General features: G+C 31.2%; 1 protein-coding gene across 2 annotated transcripts in view; it reads right to left on the reverse strand.

The window, feature by feature from the left end:
• LOC114129817 (homeobox protein invected-like) overlaps window positions 1-22522 on the reverse strand; it is a 61564-nt gene that overhangs the window by 35015 nt on the left and 4027 nt on the right. Inside the window, exon 2 of one of the 2 annotated variants that reach the window (XM_027994663.2) lies at window positions 9949-10934. In XM_027994663.2, coding sequence (XP_027850464.2) covers window positions 9949-10759 — 811 coding nt within the window. In that variant the 5' untranslated portion in view covers window positions 10760-10934. Of the gene's footprint in view, window positions 1-9942; window positions 10935-22522 lie in introns of both variants that reach the window. The other variant, XM_050205149.1, reaches the window with a different exon arrangement.

Here is a 22522-nt window from a genome sequence, read left to right on the forward strand (position 1 = left end):
TAATAATAATAATATACAGTACAGGGAGAGTATGCGGGGGAGAGAAAAGAGTACCTCTGTGTATTTGTATGTCTCTTGTAGAATATATAATTATTCTCTACACTTCACACATAAATACTGAATGCCAGAATATATTATTTTTTTATTATGCTTATACGACTAAAACGCGTAAAACAACAACGCTACGTGACGTGTATATAGCTTATATAAGTGTATTATAGGCACCTATGACAACCCAAACAAACTCGGTGGCGCCACACTAAAAAAAAAAAAAATAAAAATAAAAAATTAATGGTTCAAAACTTTAACCGAGAACCATCCAACCACCATACCTATCGATCATTACCTATTTGAATAACCGATGGGCTGACGGCGCGCGGCGTCAGCAATGTTTTTTTTTTTTTTAACTATATAGTTAGAAAAATATTCAATGTCCAATGGCAGCAAATACTTCTATAGAAAACATACATGGACAAAAATAATAGTAGAAAATATATATTTTTCGTCCAAACATTATGTACATTTCGTGTAAATCACGACTGCATTATAAAAAGGACAAAAATACCTAATCGGCGTGCGGAAAATAATGTTTAGTTTATCGTGTACGAACAACATAATATAGCGTGACATGATCAACTTTTAATTGAGTTATTCCATGTGCACTGGTGTACGATTTCATTTTGTTACCGTCGTATTATAATATATTATTATTAGATACAATTTGTACGTATTATTGTATTAATTACATCCGGTATGCAGTATGATGGCGGGTTTTGCGGAAAAACCACCGTATTACGAGACACGATTAAGCCGTATATTAAAAAATGCATACGACGAATAATATCAAATAATAATATAATAGTATACAGAGTGTCACACTGTATTTACAATTTTGTCCTCGTACATTACTCGTTCGCCTATTTATTTAAAACCAACACCTATCTCTTGACTAAACTTGGTATACTTATAACTATATTATTTTAATAGATATATTTAACGGATAACATAAAAATAACTAGGTAATTTGTAAAATATCTTTTAATTTTGTTGTTTTAAACTGTAGTATACCCAATGCGTCTTGATAATTATTTTAAAACTGTGAAATCTCTTTATATTAAACACATTATTAAAAATCTTATTTCAAAAATTTCAATCACTAGAAAAAAAGTTGTTTATATATTTTTTTATGTTTATAGATTTAGATCTATAAGTTCGAAAATTACAGATGAGAAATTCCAATATCGCGGTAAGTACACTGCATATAATATGAGAATATAAAACACTAAACTATATATCCCATGTTCCCATAGTAAGTTATTTCAGTACCTATTCAGGCACAATAAGTATTATCTGTCTGCCGTCATATATGATAGGTAGGTAACCTAGTAATTATAATTTATATAATAATCATAGACATGCCACATGCCTATCATGTGTGACAGCAGACAGACAATACCTATTGCGCCAGAGTATACTGAAATAACTCACTATGGGACACATTTTAGTATTTTATATTCTTATATAGGCACAGGTATACTTAATACTTGTTGTAGTATTGGCATTTTTTATCTACTTATAATTTTTTGGGACGAAAGTAACGTGACGTAGCTGCGGCTCGAGTCCTTAGACGTAAAACATGTAAGTATAAATATTACACACACACACAGTGACTACCTCCTATATTATAATATACGTTAAACCAACGTAATAATGATAGATATATGACTACAATAATACGATATTGTGATATTATTATAAGTAAAAAAATCGATATTTATAAATGCAAACAAACATATACGCGCGCCAAACAAACATTATTACATTATTACAGGCGCGTTGGAAATCGAAGAAAAATCGTTACCCGTTTTTTATACACGCGGTAATATGAGAACGGGTAGGTAAAAACGCGCTACAGCACACGATATACATTATTATTATTATTATTATTATTTCGTCTTGTGTAATGGAATTATTTATCGTTTTTTATGCAAAACTATGTCGCTTTCAAAACGCATATCAACACGCCCGCTTTATAAACGAAACAAAGACTATACGGCGTTATAACACACGCATAATAGGTATACAATGGTGATTTTTTTTTTTTTTTTTTTTATTTATACATATATATATATATAAACATTTATACCGTTCAAAGCCGGGTCAGGACCCCGAGGACTATAATATTATATATATTGTGTATAATATATACTATATATAGACAAATCGCGCAGTGAAATAACGCCGCAATCTGCCTGTATAATATATTATGTGTATTAAACGTGTGTGTTCGCATTAACGATACATTATAACGTGATATGTATTATTATACGGCATAGATATACCGCCGTGGCCGATCCTCTCACCCTCGTCCCGTGGATATAATATTATTAAACTGCTTCCCCGTGACAACACGATCCGACAATCCTCGAACACATCACTTGCAACCACAGCAGCTATATACATTATGGGTGATCCCTTTCAACTCTAATTTGTATTATATACATGCGTATGTATAACACCACTACGTCGTCATGTCCATGGCTTGGTACCTTGCACATTTTATCGTTATTCTACGCACTCCTAATACCTCGCAACGTTGTTTGCAAGTAGATGTGAAAAAAATCGCTCAAAATTATAGAATATCAATCCCCAAATACGGTACTTATAGTACCGTGCATAAAAATTAGTGCAGTGTTCGTATATGGTTGTATAATAAATTAAAATATTATATATATATATACGGACCGTCGATGTTATTCCGTTTAAAAACGATTGTTAAACCAAAAATAATAATAATAAACAAAATTTATAAATATTACTGATCGGTACATTCAAATAGATTCGTATAGATTTTAATTATCTACGTATTTTATGTAAATTTAACAGTAGGTACTATTCCTATCAAACGTACTTCATTAGTTCTTGGTAAGACCACGAAAACAGTAAATACTTTCGTTTTCAATTGGGATATGAGAGTGGTTAGTAAAATGACTAGTACCTAAAATATTTTGAATAAAAATTTCGAATTAAATTAAAAATAGTTTTTTTCTTAAAGTTTAAGATGAAAAACACTTGTTTCATTTTTGTATAAGGTAAACATAAAATATGGGGCAGTGCTCTGCATTGTTTATGTATAGGTAGGATGTATAGGTACTTCTTCACATCTTCATATATCCTTACATCGAATATATAGGTAGGTAGAAATAGGTACGTCTTTTTTTCGAATTAAACACCGTCGCGTCGTCTGGTAAAACACTCGACCGACAAGTGGACGGTGAAGGGGTTATGTGTGTGTGCGTAGTACGTAAGTGTTTGTTTTAGCGTGGAAACGTTTGTATATATGTACAGAAACTGTATACAGACTACTTCGTTTAAGCGAGTGGAAATACTCGAAGGTCACTATTCACTGCCTTACATACATTTTTAGGCTCCTATGGGCGCATATGCTTATTTATAAATAATAATATATCAACTCCTAATAAGTTTCTGCGCTACAACAGTAACACAGTTGTACTAGGCCATGGATCGGCAACGAATCTGAACTACACAGCGCAGAAAACTCAAGATGCATATCGATTTATTATTATACGATTATCAATAAAAAAATTCTAAAAGTATATTATATTATAGACTCCGAAACGAATAAACGCGACGCATAATTGCGGTAATCACGGTAAATACCTAATATATACCTATCAGCTATAATGGGTATCGAATCCTACTGCCTCCTTCCATATATCAAAACATGGGTCCCGTTTGAGCGTTCGATTATTATTTTCAGCGATATCGTATAATAATATATGAACGTTTATTTTTTTTCGATTTCGCTGCGTGTCTGTACCGTAACATTTGTAACTCGCATCACATCACGGCCATAATAATAATATATAGTTGATATCGTTTGTGCCAGTAAACGATTGTTAAACCACGCAATTATTCTAAATAAGTACGTTATAATTTGCATTTTTGTTTGTTTTTTTTTTTAGCGATACGCCTAAGAATGAAAATCGTGTTAAATCGTCCAACGGGTTATATTTATTCAACAAATTGTCGGCGACAATATTATAACTACATTGAAAACAATAATATATGCGCGATATAATATAACTCGACTATAATATGCAAGTACACATACACACTCATACTTTATTTTCGTCCGGTCTAGTTCTCTCTCACGCACACGCGCTCTTCATATCTATCTCCGGTCTCTCCTTGGGTGGGAGCTACTCGGACAATTTATAATATAACCAATACGAATAAAAACAGCGACGGTATATTAGTTTGAAATTCATCGGCACATTAACGTCTTGTTTTCGAGACAGTAGTGGGTTTATCGCGCAGATGTATTATAATATACGCAGTGATCAACGCACTCGCTATACATTATACTATTTTAATATGTATTTATGTACGCGCATATTGATGTATTGTAATACTTTAAAACGCTTTTTAAGCCACTTATATAATATGGTGTGTCTATAATCGTTTTACCCGATCAGTACTAACGAAGACCAACTAATATATTGTGTTATAAATTACAAGAATTACGGATTTCGAATTTTGGAAGCATTTTTATTATTTCTGTCGGTCTATATACGGTCGTCATCCGTCATTTGATTCACACTATCGGTCGATTTTACGGATTACGATTTCATAACAGTCGTGCAAAGATTTAATAGTCATCGACGAGCTACCGCCGAGCCGGTACTTTTCGAAACTGATACTACCTATATATACTTATACGGTATAGGTATGTACGCGCAGGTACACATAACACACGATTCCGTATCTACGGGTCAATCGCGTCTTTTCGATTACAATACTATACTATATATATTATATGTATATAAATAGAAAAATTATTCTCAAGTGTCCAGCAGCAGCAGAAGCAACGGTGGCGATCCGCCGAGTGCTGCAGCAGTATAGGTATTATAATATACGGTACACAACACACACGCACCGGAGACGGTTTATAATGTACACACACACACACACACATAATATATAATAATAATATAATATAATACACGTATTATATGAATGAGCGATCGGCAGGTAAATCTCGGTCTGGTTAATGGAAATCGGAATGAACCAAAACCAATAATGCGTTTGGGTGGTCCGACGATCACTTGTAGCGCGCTCACGCGCGTAACACTCGCACACGCGCACCGGCTCGGAGACACGGACGGACGCGGACGGACAAGACGCGCACACACACTCTCTCGCTCACGGGTAGGGGTACATATTATTACATACATTATATGCCGAAGCTGAGCTATAACATAATATTATACAGTATTTCGTTGTGTGTATAATATACGTTTCGTGTGTGTGTGTGTGTGTCCGAGCCGATACCGTTTGACCGTCTCGTGTGTATAAGTACGCGTTGTCGTCGTCGGATACCGCCGCCCCGGTCGTGGTATTCGGATTCGAGAAGACCTCAGTAAACCGTCTAAACCACACATTAATAATAATTATACTCGCGGTCAGTCACAATGGGCTGAGCGGGCTCTAATACGCCGCGCGCGCGAGCTCACTAAACATCTATCCGATATAATATGTGTGTGTGTGTGTAATATATTAGGTATGCATTATAACGCGGTGTGAGCTCGATTTGTACGCAGACACACGACGTTTTTTTTTTTAATATTACAGTGTTATTTACGCGTTCCGACAAAATATTACCCAAAATTATAATTATCGTTTTTCGAGGTCCTCGCCGCAGCATATAATATAGCATAGTGCGTACGTCGTATAAAATAGTACGCGTGAACGACCGATCGCAAAATTAAAAAAAAAAAATCTGAACGGTGTCGCTGCAGTAGCTCGGCGATGGAATACAATCGTTAAACTTTCTCAGTAACTCCCGTGGTTTTTCTCTTCTTCCACATTAATTAAACGTCGACCAAATCGATTCCGGTCCTCGCGCACTGCAGCAGATAACATGCGCGGCCTATGAAAGTCCTTTTTCGTTTATTTTACTTGCCGCCGCCGCATCATTAGCATAAGTAGTCACTGCGTATATGGTATATGCTGCTGGTTGCTTTGACCCGACACGTATTATATGCACGAATTAGATCTTTTTTACCCGTATACGATTTAAAAAAAAAAAAATTATTAAAACGAAATCAACGTCCTATGCATATAAGAATCTATTTTATATCGTCATCATTCATCATCATCGTCATTCGATGTGTGACGGTCGATGCAGACGGCCGTAAAATGAATTTTTCGTCAGTTTTATAATAGGTTTATATATATATATTATATATAGGTTATAGTCGCTACTCGCTATAGACGTTATTATTTTGTACGACCACGGCGTATCGTCGGTATTCTGATATGATGTATCATCATTTTATTATAATGATATGATAATGTGTTGTGGATTGGTGCCGCAGTTATGGTAATAAAATGTGATAATGGCTCAACAAAATCAATAATAAATTTGACTTTTTTTTTTTAGAAATCGAACAACGTTCTGGGGTTTTTGCTTAATTTGAAATTTCACTTTAAGGGTCAAAAGCGACAGGGGCCTAGCTAAATCTGAAAACAATCTAGTAAATAATTAGGTGTACGAATAGAAATATTTTTTTTATTTGTAGAGCCTAATAGATAACTTAATTTGTTGGTTTGTTGTAACTTATAAGGTAAATAATAATCACAGTAGATGTATATGTATATAAATTATTTAATGTAGTTTAAATAGAATACTGTACTCGTATAGACAGAAATAAATAGTAACGTTGTGATCTCCATTTACAGAACAAAATGTCATTCCAATTTATTTCAAGAAATCGTATTTTATGTTGAGATAATTAAAATAAAACATAGGCACGTGTAAGTAATCACCATATTACGTAATACAACTCCGAGTGAGTATTTACAATAATTTATTATTCATAAATAAAAAGGTTTAAAATACACATTATACTGAAGGACCATCCTGAATTTTATATTTCTTATCTAAAAAAGTATCAATATTATAACTGTATAAATTTGTTGTATAATAAATTATTTTTTACTACTTATTAAAATTATTATTAATTTTTTCGATTTTTTATCAATACCACATTTTTATTTAATATTGTAATACAGTATATATTTCGGAAATTTCCATGCAGAAAATTTCAAATATACCTATACATTTTCTATTTGTATTCGTTTCTTAAGTTAGGTATGCAAAAAAAGGTTCCGAGTTTGCATAAAAATTTGCGTTTTCTATAATTTTTAGCTTTTTTTAATTTTTTTTTTACAAAACACTGATAGTTATCATTTTTAACCATAAAAAATTACATATTAGATTCAATACCACCCTCAAAGTTGAAGATTCAACTATATTTATCGAATACATTACACGCACACGCGCGCGCGCATATAATTGCAAAATAAATACATTAGTCGATACACAAGGTTAGTTGTTTTGTATAAACGCGTCTAGGTGGTATACTTTCTGTAAAAAAAAATACGCGATAGAAATGTTCATAATTACGAAACGATCGCCCGCCGTTGGATGTCGATATGCTTATATTTTCGATTGTAATCGCGTATAATTTAACATGGCAAAGCATTAATCACTATTGTAATATTCGATTGCCGAGCGGTGATTATATACCGTCGGCTATATTTGTTCAGGTATTGGGTATTGTAATATTATGCGTATAATGTATATACAAGTATGATGATTTGGACGTTCGACAAATGTCGTCGTTCCCGTTTGCCTACTATATAGTTAAACGAACTCGTTTGTAACCTTACGGTGCACGCCTCGGTGACTCGATATTCGTATGGCTATTATACGCGAACACGTTTATTATAGGTACAGCTGTAGTACGATTAGGTATATTATAATATATTATCATTTGTATAATAGTTAAATGTATGCTATTACACACATTAGTTTCGTTTACTTGTCTAATAAAGATATTATTCACAACTCGAAAATTGCAGCGACCGATAATTTAGTTATTGCGATTCAGTGATATAATATACCTACGTATAGTAGGTACTACCTAATACTATTATTGGAGCTCGTTGGCAAAGATTAACGGAAAAAAAATAACTTTATAGTTACTTAAATCAGTGAAATTGTGAGTTAATGCTCGAAGGTGACGACAGCCTAATATACGTTCAACGTACACAACATAATATATTATACGTATACCTAGGTAGCTATGTACCATATACGTAGTTATAATTATATTTTACATATATATTTATTTTATGTTCTTAATGATTATGAACGTTCAATGCTCCTTGACCATTGTTTGAACAATGGTTAATCTCGAGTAAACACAAACAAATACGCAAGTATGCGTTGTTTATAACCTACGTGCTATACTTATTATATGCACCTTTTTATTATATCTTATTTATGTATTCATATACGCACCGGTTGGCCGAATAATAAAATAATCGTATACATTTTTGCATTGTAATTTAATAGTAGAAAATAAAATGAAACATTGTGTAATTGTTTAATAGTCTGTTCTAAAAATGTCAAATATACCCACGTCAAGAACTGCGCAGTGTATCACTGTTATAACTCTACGTGTTATACGATTCTAATAGGCAATAATAGTTCTGCGCGGACATAAATCACTGGTAGATATATATGTTTATACCAAGAGTTACTTGATAATAATAATGAACACCGCATAATACATTGTAAGGTAAACTACACACACACGCGCACAGCAGTTCTTCATCAATATCGTTGCCCGCAAGCACTACTCAAGGACTTGACTACAAAACATACGACTCAACTGACCCATATTGTAGGTAATATTATAAATTTACTAAGTTTGTGAAATTGTACAGTTGTAATGCGCGTACTTCACCGAAGTCAATTTGAAAACGATCTACTTGATGATACAACTCAGTAATCGGCTGCATTAAATTGCGGCCGATTTATCCAGACAAGTAGACAACTATAGCCTGTAGGAGATGCTATTTAAATTATTCGCAATTAGCGTTCAGTGCGTGCACTACCCTAGCTACGCGGCGAAACTTACGTAAGAAGTCAACCGCCAATCGGTAGATAGAGAAGGTAATTTATATCTAGTAATAAGGTCAACAGACTTCCTCAGACAATTTATAACTGGAAAATAAGGTTAGTCTCCTATAAATAGTATCCCGTGAGTTTTTCTCGAAAAGGAAACGAAAATATTCAGATTTAAAAATAATGAATATTAATTGTTTAATTCGAAAACTATCAGAGTATTATTTAAATTCTCAAAAATTAAAATATAGGTAGATACTTCAATGATATGTATACAAAAATGTATGATGTACCAACAATTCAATACTGTTTAATCGACAAACTGACACTTCGGTGAAGTATAAATTAAAATTCATCAGTACATAAAGCATCATCTATATACAACGCGTCTATATAAACACATATGCAAATAGTAGCGTGTTATGCGTGTAATACATCACCAATAGTAAAAGATTTAATGTATATTAATATAACTATTCTACAAAATTATATTTATGCTTGTATAGTTGTATCTTATTACAGAAGGTACAATTGGAATTTTTTAACGTTTAATTGTGACAATCATTAATTTATAATGTCATTGCGTTTCATTTAATGTGCAATCTGTCCTTGAATTGATCATGCTTAATTATGATTTTATTAAATACGCTGATTATTATTATTATTTTTTTTAATTAGGTTTTTATCTTAATGATATTGTCTTGTTTTTATTCTATCATATACCTATTTATTTTTTTAACCTAGGGAGAGGGGTTGGTAAGTATTTAATAAATATCGTTGACAATAATAATTATTAATTCGTATACGAAATGACTCGTCGAAAGATTTTAGTTTCAATAATCAAACGATTAAACAAAAAAAAAAAAACCATTAGTGTGGGCATGTATTGATATTGTGCAGGTATAGGGGCGAAAGGGAGGAAGTATTTATCTGGAAGTTACGCTTACCGGAAGAAGGGCGATCCGAGTATCTGGTGCAGTACACCCAGGCCGGCCATTGTTGAGAGCCCTCTTTGTCGGCGACTGCGTTGATGGCTGCGTCTACGGAACCGGCGTTGGCGGTAACTTGTGTGGCGTTGGCGGCTACGGCAGCAGCGGTGCTGACGGCGGTCGCAGTCGAGTTGGCCGGGTTGACGCAAGTCTGCGAGTCGGAACACGACAGATCGATGGGCGAACTCAGCGGTTCGGTGGTGGACGACGACGAGGACCGTCGGCTGCTGTTGGATTTCTCGTGATCCGACAAAGTCGGGCCGACCGCGTCGTTGATGGCGGTGGCGGCCGCGCGAACCGCCGTGTTAGCGCCGGCGGCGTTGTGACCGAGCTGGTTGAGATGGTGCAGCTGATAGTTCAGGTGACTCAGACGGTCGATGTGGTTGAGGTGTTGTTGTTTATGTTGTTGTTGTTGGACGTTGTGATGGTGGGGTTGGTAGTGCCTGTGATGGCGGTCGTACGGGCTGAACGCCGCCGGAGGACTGCCGCCGGACGCGGTCAAGCTTCCGGTGCCGCCGCCGAATTCCGGTCGCAATATGTTGTCTATGCTGAACTTCAACGGGCGCTCGGCCGAACCGTTCAGACGACCGCCGGAAGTGGGCTGCACGCGGTCGTCGTTGTATTCGGTGGCCGAACCGTCGTCGCGACCGGCAGACTTGCAGCCGATCGATTGATCGCCGCCCCCGCTGTTCCGGCGGTGCAGTTCCATCGCCTGCATGGCCGCCGCCTCGGCGCACACGCTCTGCTGCAGACAGTTGGTCATCATCATCGTGTGTTATGCTATGTCTGTCCACCTGTTCCCACCTGTCTGTTCGTACGTCAGTTGCACTATATAAATGCGACGTGGTGTGCCTTATCGTCCGACCGCCGTCCAGTGACAGCGTCAACGACTGCAACGGTGATTCGGGTGCATCACTCGACGTTCGCGTTGGATCGAAGGTCCGCTATAACAACAAAATTAAAAGTTTATTGATATTATTATACGCATTATAAATTCATATACTCTATAAAAATTATGTATAGATTTAATAATTTGTCAAGTCTTATTTTCCTATTTATCGCCGCGTTATCTGCAAACTGACGAAATCTTGGGGCGGGAGCAGACGGCAATTACACATGGATCAGACCTTCCGCTCAACTCACGATTATCCGATTTAGTTTTTGGTCAATTATCAGTATTCTATAGCGTTTTCATTCTGTACCCACAAAAACTAGTCCGATTCAAAGGTCAATATTAGTATGTATAGAATATACATTGTGCTATATTAAAACTATTCGACATTAATGTACAAAAATTACAATGACCGTGTGCTGCTGTAGAGATACATAGATGACATGCATGCGAGAACGACGAATTTTATAAAACATCAAAAACAATTTCTGAGTTACACATGTATGCATAATATATTATGTATATGAATTTCAGAAAAACGCTTAAGACGATATTTGTATTAAATTATTTGTATTATTTGTATAGGTATATATATATATATATTATATCGTTGCACATTTGTTTTGATAATGTTTGAGTGACAAAAAATATCAAACGACTTCTAATTTCAACGAACGTATATTGAAGAATAAAATCTGAATGATCAATCGTGAGATCAGTATAAGAATTGTTCTATTATTACTTTCTTGTATTCCCTATTTTATATTTTAAATATATAGTGTAGTTAAGTCACTAGAGGTTAGAAACTAGGAATAAGAGAAAGATACATTTATCTTCCCCATTCGTATTATCATTTCGAAACAGTCCTTTTTAGAATATTTAAATGAATATCACAACCTTCACTTGCAAGCTGTGGCTATATTTATAGTCACTTTGAATTTGATAAAAATTAAAATCGTAAAAATATAACCATAGATATTTATTTTCGTTTGCACGGGTTAAATGAGAAATAATGTTTTACCACAAAGCTAAAATAACAACGGTTTATGTATTTTAATGTGTCATATATATTTTGTATTGTCTAATAGTTTGGTACCTATAATTAGATAATTAAATTCCATTTCGGTGTTTAAGCGCCGCACCTTTAACGATAAAGTCCATTAATTGTATAGGTATACCCACTTATAATAATGCCTACTATACATATTAATGCTATACATTGTAACATAAACTTAAATGATGTGTATACCTATATATTGGTAGTGTTACGTTGTTATAGTATTTGGCACGCAATTTTTTTTTTGAATATCGTGGAGGCCATGTCGCTGAAGTCATGGCGTCACGATTAGGTATATTATATATTATATGTAATGCTGATTTTTATCAATTTTTTTATCAACAGACCTCACTGTTTATATTAACATAATTATTGTAATTAATACATACAAAGCCAAAGCATACGTTGTCATCGCACTTGCAAAGTTGGCACCTTGTAAGAGAAAGGATTTATATTATTAAATAAAAAAAAAATACAAACACAAATCTGTTACTTATTTATTACCTATCAATTATAAAATATATACGATTCATATTAGGTAATAGTTGAAAAATATACCTAAACGCTAACAATAAAAACTTATGACTAATTTAATCGTGACTATATTTGTTATCATAAAAATATTTAGTAAAATGTTTTTTTAAATAATATGTTCAGTATAAATCGAGTACATCATACTCTGTTATATACTTAATATAATTTATTTAGTAGTTTTTCAGTTTTCTCCATTATTTACTATGATATACGAAATTTAATTTTTTTTTTTAATTAGTATATTAGTAGGTATATTTCATATCCAAGAGTTTTAACATTTGTGTAAGTATTATTATACTTCCTAAAGTACTTTTCAAAGTGTTATTTTTCGATATATATATCATTATAAAACGAGTTATGGCACAACCTCAATGTAGCTAAAAATATGTCCAAATAAATTTGTAGAATGTGAATAAAAAATTAATTCAATCTAAACGTATTTTTTTGATTACGGTCGACGTAGGTTTTCAAAGCAATAAATGACAAGCAGATCAACAATTTGTCATGCTTATACTATATAAAACGTATTGTATGCATATAAAATGATTTCGCCAGGATCCCTATAATAGTGCATCAGGTCTCCGAAAACGTGGAGGGTTCTGTTAAAAAATAATATATTTGATATCAATTCTGTCACAGGGTAGATTAGATGCACAAACCTATCCGACAAAAGAATTCGACATCGCACTAGAACCTGAACCGGTTTAAAAGGGTAACCTTTAGATGTGGTTTTTGACGTCGCTGGGTGGGATTTAAAATTTTGATTTATGAAAAAAATATTTGAGGGTAACGAATGACGATATAATGTATGTTTAAACACTGTGAAAGACTTTAATATATACATAATATTGTATAGGTATAGAGCATAATCCTATGTAATAAATATGATACCTATTATTATTGGAGAATTGATAAACATTATTATATAAGCTCCATTATAAGTGCGATAAATGCTAATAAAATATAATCAAACATGTATCTATTTTATCTGTCAATGTATTGTTGATAAATAAATGGTATTTATTTCAAATAGATAAACTAATTAAAAGGAATCCACATGTGTTGTCTTCGTCTTATAATCATACAACATGTATCAAATGGATTGGCTTATCATCAAACTTAAAAGGTAAAAATATATTAACTACATGTTTCTTATGGATATTCTACGATATTTTAAATTGTATTAAATTGTGTTTAATTATATGAACATTGATATTGTAATATTGTTATCCATTATATAAGGCAATTCTTTAACCTAACAAAACTCACTATTTAAAAATCTATTAAAGTTTTTGAAAATAACTTTGAAAAATTAAAAAAATATTCGAACTAATGGTTTTTTAGCTATTTATATTGGTGTAATAATATTAGTAATAGTACAGTGTTCATCTATGACAATGGGCTTAGAAGATTCGGAGCGATGGAATTTAAGCAATGGGTAAATCGATATGTCCATCAATATTAATAATGTGTAATAATAGTCCATAAGTTTAAGCACTATAAATCCAATAATATGACATTTATTTTTTTGTTTTTTGTAAAACCATTTTTAAGGACTAATATTATTATAATAAAAAATTCTTATTTTAATAAACAGATGTTTATATATTACCATGAAACATTCTCGAAAGAGTACATAATAATTTAAAACTATAAGATCTTAAAATTTAAAATCTCAAATTTTGAATAAATTAATTAAATGAAAAAATAGGGCGGAGAGCTGAGCATGTTAGGTGAATCATCCTGTATACGATACATATATACTATTATTTAGCCACGGGCATAATCCAAACCACACTCACATGCACACGTACACCTATACATACATATTATATAAGTACGAAAACAAAAACGGTATGCGCGCAAGTCGCAATTAATAGCTAATTAGTGCAACGGCGGCATATCTGTGTGTATAATAATATAACGTCTCTCGTTCATGTATATATATATAATGTGTATATAGCGACGCGTTGACGGCGAGCAATTAAAATAATCTCCGCATAGTCCGTAACAGCACTCGTCGTTTAAACCGTGTACAAAGGATATAAATAATACAGTAGTTATACGATAGGTGTGTGTGTGTGTGTGTGTGTGTGTATAAGTGCGGCTGCCGCTGGAAAGAAATCTGCCGGGAATGCCGACTTTTCGGCGGATTTTGAGCGGTAATAATTCGTGTACAGCACCCTCGCCGAGTTCCGTCATTGCAACGTTGTATATAATTATAGGTAAATACGCGCATAATATATTATAACACTGCACCGACTCGGAATCCTGCGCGAGTCCCGTGATTATAATAATATATTGCCCGACAAAATGTGGATCTCTTTACGCGCCCAGCTACTTGCATACGTGCATTATTATGCGTGTGGGGAAATTAGCCTCGGAATTCCGTAGGGAAACGGATGGGGGGGGGGGGGGGCAGGGACACGAGTGATATTTTAAACGTGCGGAAATCTTTTTAACTCGTCGTCTTGTATAGTATAGTTGGATCAATTGAGATACGAACATCACATTATTGATTGTTATTATAATTATAATATTATGTACTGATATTATTATATGTGCACTCGAAAATGACAAAATATGCTAAAATACAACAATGATTGTTAATATTTATAAAATTGCATTGCAAAGTTTTATAAGACGTACAGGTGTACCTAAAGTTTTATATTTTATTGAACGTACATATACGTATAACCTGTGTGTATGACACGTAAAATATATATACATTTTACGATTTTAACCTTACGTTGAATATAGCTCGTAGTATCTAGAAATATATTAGATATATTGTATATAAATTATAAATAATTAATAATTAAGGCCAATTTCGCGCGTTCATAATTTAAATTATTTAAAATTCGAGTTTGTTTTCCGTCGTCCCGCGGCTAACGTTTAAAATTATTAATTGTTAATTCATTCGGTCATTTATTGAGCTCGCTCTTCGTCAGCGACCAAACACGGCTCACGATCGCGTATATTATATCCTCAAACTGAGACATTACCGAGTGATTTAGTACTTTAATTATTATAATATACTTATTTATATAAGCGTAAATTTAAACCTTTGGACAAAATCCAAAATAAAAATATTAAGATTTCGGACTATGGGATTAGTGAATTTGTTTTGTGAGGATAATAAATAATAATGTATATTTCTATAATTCTGGTTTATAACAGGTAACTATATTATCTTATATTAATAATTATCAGAAAAACGAATCTAATTTTATATAAAATAACTAATTTTACGGGTTACGTTTTATTGCGTGCATAAATCATATAAGTAGCAATATATATTGTACCTATAATTTTTTATCTATATACATTAAAAATGTATAGAGGTACTTAATATGATGTAAAGAAAGAAACACATAATTTATAACTCATATATTAATTGAGTAATTTAGATTAACTAGATGTTCTGAAGAGTAAAATAAATTATTTTAAGAGCTATATAGGTACCCATTAAAGACAAGAAATATAAAAAATAAATCTTTTAAATAAAAACATTTTATGTATTATATATTATACCTATATTTTTTTTTGTATTTTACGCGTAAACTACTTATCAGCTATTTGTCAGTTTAAAATTATGACATGATTTATATAATATATAATATTAAATACGTTTTGTCCGCATAATTTAATATAATATAGAAAATATAGTTTTTAAAATTATAATAGGTGTATAAATCGTGCATGCACGTTATTTAATTTCAAATTCACAAAAGTGTACCTACCAAAGGTGACTAAAACTTTTCTGTATAAAAAAACACATTTATACGTACGCATTGTTGTGATTGCAATTGCTGCTTTTTCAAAATATTCAGAATCTAAAAAAAATGAATTACCTTCCTGTAATATTCACTAAATTTGTTATTGCATTTAAGTTACATAGGTACATCAGTATTTTTTTTTAATGTAACTAAAAAAAAAAAAAAATTATAATTTATCTAAGAAAACTTTTCACACTTTAAAAATAATATAATAGCAGGTAGGTAGGTAGGTATATTTTATGTGTAACATGGCACAGTTTTGCAAAGTTATTTATAATATTTTTTCACGTATTTCGGACATTAATAACGGATTCATAAACATAAAAGTTAACCGCTAAGATTAATGTATCAGTCACACACTGTCGCGTGTAAAAATTTTCAGGCTTATGTAAGTTCAGAGCCGGAATAATAATAATATACATATTGTGTTGTATCATATATGTATATACCTTTATGGAACTATATGAGCGGACCGACGAAACATGTATACCCACTTAATATTAAATGTGTTATAATAATATGTTATTCTTATAGTGTTGTGTGTGTGTGTGTGTGTGTTTTATGATTTTTATTTTTCAGCCGTGTCGTTTTGCGATAAAGGCATGTACATACATTTGCTTAATCTATAAGCGGCGCGTGACTTTACGGCGAAATTATTAATATCGCCGCCCAGCAGTCGTTACACGATGTATGCATATACTAATAATAATAATATAGTACATGTCCACATATACGAGCCAAAAAAAACGAATCGAGTTATTATTATTTTTTGTTTTATAAAATATTACTATAATTTATGGTTTGTTTTCGTTTCGTCCATCGCAAAGTCTGAGGCCGGTAGCGACGTCAAATAGTGTTAATATAATGTATCTAACAGTATAGTATTATTGTGTTATTCCGTGTACACGTGTACACGGTAGATATGTATGCAGACGCGGAGGTGTGTAATACTTTAGTAACACTAATAACGCAGCTATGACGATTTGCAAAAATAAATTCTCGACGATTCGTAGTGCTTTTTGATTAGTATTATAATAAGTGCTGCAGCGATATAATAATTCGTAGTTACAACGAACACCTATTACCTATAACGCTTAAGTTCACCATTGAAATACGATAAAGAAATCTGGAAAAAATATTTTTGTATAGAAAAAACCTAAGTGATTAAAAGTTTCTAGTAATTTTCTAAATATTTCGCAAGTTTTTTTTATTATACAACTATTTACATTTAAGAGATTACCTTATAATATTACAGCAGATATAGGTTCGAGTAGACCAATCAATTATCTGTATTTATGTACTATATACATGGGTACATTTCAGTTATGAATTTACCGAATATGTTGTGAATCGAAAACAATATTTAATACATTTTAATAGCAGAAACATAGCCAATTTGTAAATGGCGTAGGAAAAGGGTATTATTACATCGTATTAGCGTGTGATGTTACTGATGTTAGTGACTGTAACTAAGGGTATAACTTATACATATATGATAATATTAGTATCTACTACCTATAGCTGCATAGAGATATGATATTTTAAGAGTATATAATATATACACATAAAATATATATATATATATATAACTATATGGGAGCTTGTAGATTTATTATTATTATTTCATCCGCTGACTGAATTTAAGAAAATACATTATTTTTCGGTTGACACGTGTTGTGCCGACGACGACTTGTCTGTTCTCATTTGTGCCGTATAATTAAACACGAGTGATTATTCAAAAATATATATATTATAATGCATTAATAATATGATGTGCGGTCTCCCCCTCGTCATGATCGCCCACGTTTCGGATTAGCGGACACACGTCATCCACTATACGCGTTATACTACGTTTCAATTGTGGTGTATGGTAGTCGCTGTTGTAGCGGTTGTCAACGTATGTCACCCGAAACGTTATGAATAGCATTTACTCCATGTACTGATCTACACTGTATACGTGTAGGTATAACAATAGTATCCATATTATCCTCGAATTATAGTAAACACTATATTTAGAATATGATATATAAGGTATACATTATTAAGGATTATACATACAGCTAGGTAGATATAAATTATTCAAATTATTATCGGTACAATATGTGAACAGGAACATTAATTTTATGAGTGCAGCTGCAAAGTGATTTTGGATGAATTTCATATTTCTATGTAAAAAACATATTATATGTATACATATGATACCTATACTCGTTAACTGCAGTAGATGTATAAAATATGTTATGCAAGTACAATAATATGACATAATGTGTTCATTTTATTTTTTTTAAATCATCAAATATGTGGTCATTTTTTTATATGACTACGAGTTTAATTGATTTCGTATATTAAGATGTATACATTACCGAGAATATATGTATGTACTTAAAGTTCAATTAAATTTTTTATACAAGCAATTTTAAATATACGTTCATTTTTACTAGTATACACGTTTTTAAACTCACGCGTGTCTATATTACATACAGACACGACAATCGTAAATGTTTAATTAATATGTCATTTTAAATTGTTCATCTATGGACCCGCTATACAGTATACACACATATGGTACACAATAATATTGACAATATAATATAGTCAATAAATCAATATGTTTACTTTTCTTTGTTGTAAATAAACAATAATACGTATGACTTTATTTTTGACGCACAGGTTAAATTCACACAATAAAATTGTTTTTCATCTCTTTATATTTGTATAAATATATGCACCGCGTCAAGGGCTGGAGAGGATAACTGCTGGTCGTTTTCTATATTTTTTTTTTATACATATATATATATATATATATAGTGTGTGTGTGTGTGTGTGGTGTGTGTGTGTGTGTGTGGTGTGTGTGTGTGTGTGTGTGTGTGTGTGTGGTGTGTGTGTGTGTGTGTGTTCTAACTTTTAAGTGGTACTTTTTTGTAGATACTTACCTATAATATATTCAATACATTTGTTAAGTTATTATTTATTAAATAACAATGTCACCACTTAATAAATAATATAAAGAATATCAAGAAATATCAGGGATCCACCTAAATGGTGATATAGGTATATAATAATCGTACATCTATAATAGTTTTCAATCTGAATGACAATGTGTAATTGCCATTATTACAGAAAAATAACAAGGAAATTCTACAATTGTACTGGATATAATTGTATCAACAAAGTACCTGGTATACTATCTATATATATACTTATTCAAGAAAGATAAAAATAACACATTTATATTGAAGGACGAGTATGGTTTTAAAATTTTATGGGTAACAAATCAAGTATGACAAAAAAAAAATACATTTTAGTACAAACCAGACAGGACTGTCTATATAAAATATAGTAGGTAAATCACATGCAACTTAATAAAATTTAGTCTCTGTAGAAACTATGTATGTGCGTGTGTGGACATGTGGTGTATGTATAAATGGTCAATAGATTTTTTTTCTTTAGAGTTTAGACATTTAATTGGCTTGTTATTTACCTATATTTTGTCATGCTACGGTGAAGTGCATATAACATAGAATACGATTATGTTACGGTCACATCTTCTTGCCGATACCATGGTTAATTAAACATGGTTAACCACATTTTGTGCTATACTGCAGAGTTTCACACATGCTGTTTATATAAAAATGATTACAGAAATTTAATTAGTAAATTATCTGTTTTTGAATCAAAATTGAATGAACAGACTTCTTTTAGTAACTGTCTACGAGTACCTACATATTTTTTTTTCAAAGGATTCTATTTAGATTTAAAGCAAAGTTAGTGTTTTTTCATTAAATATATAGGTAATGCAAATAGTTCGTTTTTATTTTGGGTTAGGTTACGTTAGCTAACGTTCTATAATAATATCGATAAGATGCGTTATATTTATTACTAGATGGCTTATTTATATTATGGGTATTAGTTTATTACATTACAATCGAGGATTTTATTAAATAATTTGAGTAGATAATTACATAAAAAAAATGTTCTATTGTTTTTGAAAACAAAGGATAAACATATTTATTTATTAAAAGCCCTCTCATGTTTTTTTATTCTTTTGAAAATGTTTTTGATAAAAAAACATAGTTTGTTTGAATTTATATAATAAGAAGTCAAGTAATTAAAATATAGATGCATTCAAATTACGATTGCTAGACATAAATATTATGTTAAATATACCTATAGTATACGATGCACAATGTACCCACTTACCATTTACGACCTATCATTAAATGATAAAATATATTTATTCATTAATTTTTAACTAACCAAAAACAATCCATTTACAAAATTGTTTTTTGTGAATCTATATATATCTACATGTTAATAGGTATAAACATGCTCGTGTGTAATAAATATATATCTACTTTTAAAAAATTAATGAAAATTGTGTAATGATAATTTTTGATCAAATTTCCTGTTTATTACTCACAACCTTAATCAACATTAGATAAAAAGTTCAATTTCCATTAACTCGACACATAGGTACTCTACTATATACGTAGGTATATCTGTTCAACTTAATTATATACTTATAAATTTGTGTGGAACATTCGTCCGAAATACTATTTTGCAGTGAAGTATTGTGTACAATGCACATGGCGTAGTTATTATTACTTAAGTATCGATATCATTACTTTATGTAATATATGTTTATAATTTTACTGCGTATTCTCTTCACTTGTACAAAATGTTAATTATGTATAAAAAGATAAGACTTGAAAATGTATCTGCGTGCGAACTTCACGTATACCTATAACATAGCTGACCCTCTTTCATAAATTATTCACCATAATTTGAGCTTAGGTACTTTATGTTTAATTGTACATATTTTAATTATGCCAACTATGCCTATCTTAACAGAACACAAACACATTAATAAAGTAGTAAGAAATAACTTAGTACCTATATATACACGCATATAGGTGCGTATAACATGTATAATATATTATATACTATACAATATTATAACTCTAACTATAAAATATATATAATACATAACCAGTATGACTGTATTAAATACAGCAAACCTATATAAATGAATAAGCAACTTCTGTGGTAGAAATAGGTACCATTGTTCCAGCAATAAAGTAAAAAATAGGCGGAGCGTAGACGACATACTGAATTTTGTTTTTTTTTAGGTTTAGCCGTTTTAGAGATCGTTTTTTAATTGTAATTCTCAAAATACCCAGACGCCTAAAAAATCAAATAAAAATGGACCCAGTTTGCGCTTGTGGTAGTTTAAAACTTAAGTAATTGTTTGAATAATATAGGTATAATCTGTAGGCACTTAAATCCAGATAGTAATTGATACAAGACATTATACTATAAATGTTAATAATGTTACAATCAATAATTATATTTTTTTTAAACGATTTTTTTTACAATAAAAATAATTTAATGGACTACTATAAAAATTGTAGAAAATTTGATATTTATTTTATTTTTTTTATTTTAATTTACTAATATTTAAATAAACGTAGACATGTGTGACTATACTCTTTATCGTGTATATTTTATAATTATGAATAAAGCAATTTACTTCCGTAAATTAAAAATATAACAGATGTTTGACGTTAACATAATATCATTTAGATGTACAGCTAACGTTAACTGTTGGAGAAAATAAATCATATACATATTAAACAATATATGTTTTTATATTAGACAGTATAAACTAAGCACGTACCTATAATTAAGTATGCAGTAATTTTGTTCAAAATATCTGAAATATCAATTTATTTATTCATCTTTAGCAAGGAAATATTTAGATAGATTAACATCTAGATATATTTACGTTTATTTTAAATTAAACAATTATAAATTAATGAAATAGCTATTCAACTCTAAATTTTTAACATATTTAATATACTTGGTTATATTCAAATACGAAGAAATTAAATACTGCAAACTATATTGGCTCATATTATGAATAATATGCATATTGCATATACAATAATCTTTTATTGGTATAATATGGAAAAATGGAAAATTTTGAAGTGGATGTAATTTAAAAAATATATACTTAATATTATTATTTATTCACGATAGATTTAGATGTACATGTAGATATATATTCTTATATAGACATATATTTCTATAATTTATGTTAAATTACCTATAACCGGATTTATGAAGTACCTAACTAAATATTTTAAATAATTAAAATAAATAATGGCCTATTTATTTAATGACAACGGCACAAACAAAATTGTAATATTGCTTATAAAAAACTGATTTCAAATTAAATATTGTTATAAAAATATTTTAAAGTGTAGAATT

Source organism: Aphis gossypii, chromosome X, assembly GCF_020184175.1.
Source record: "Aphis gossypii isolate Hap1 chromosome X, ASM2018417v2, whole genome shotgun sequence".
Classification (NCBI taxonomy): domain Eukaryota; kingdom Metazoa; phylum Arthropoda; class Insecta; order Hemiptera; family Aphididae; genus Aphis; species Aphis gossypii.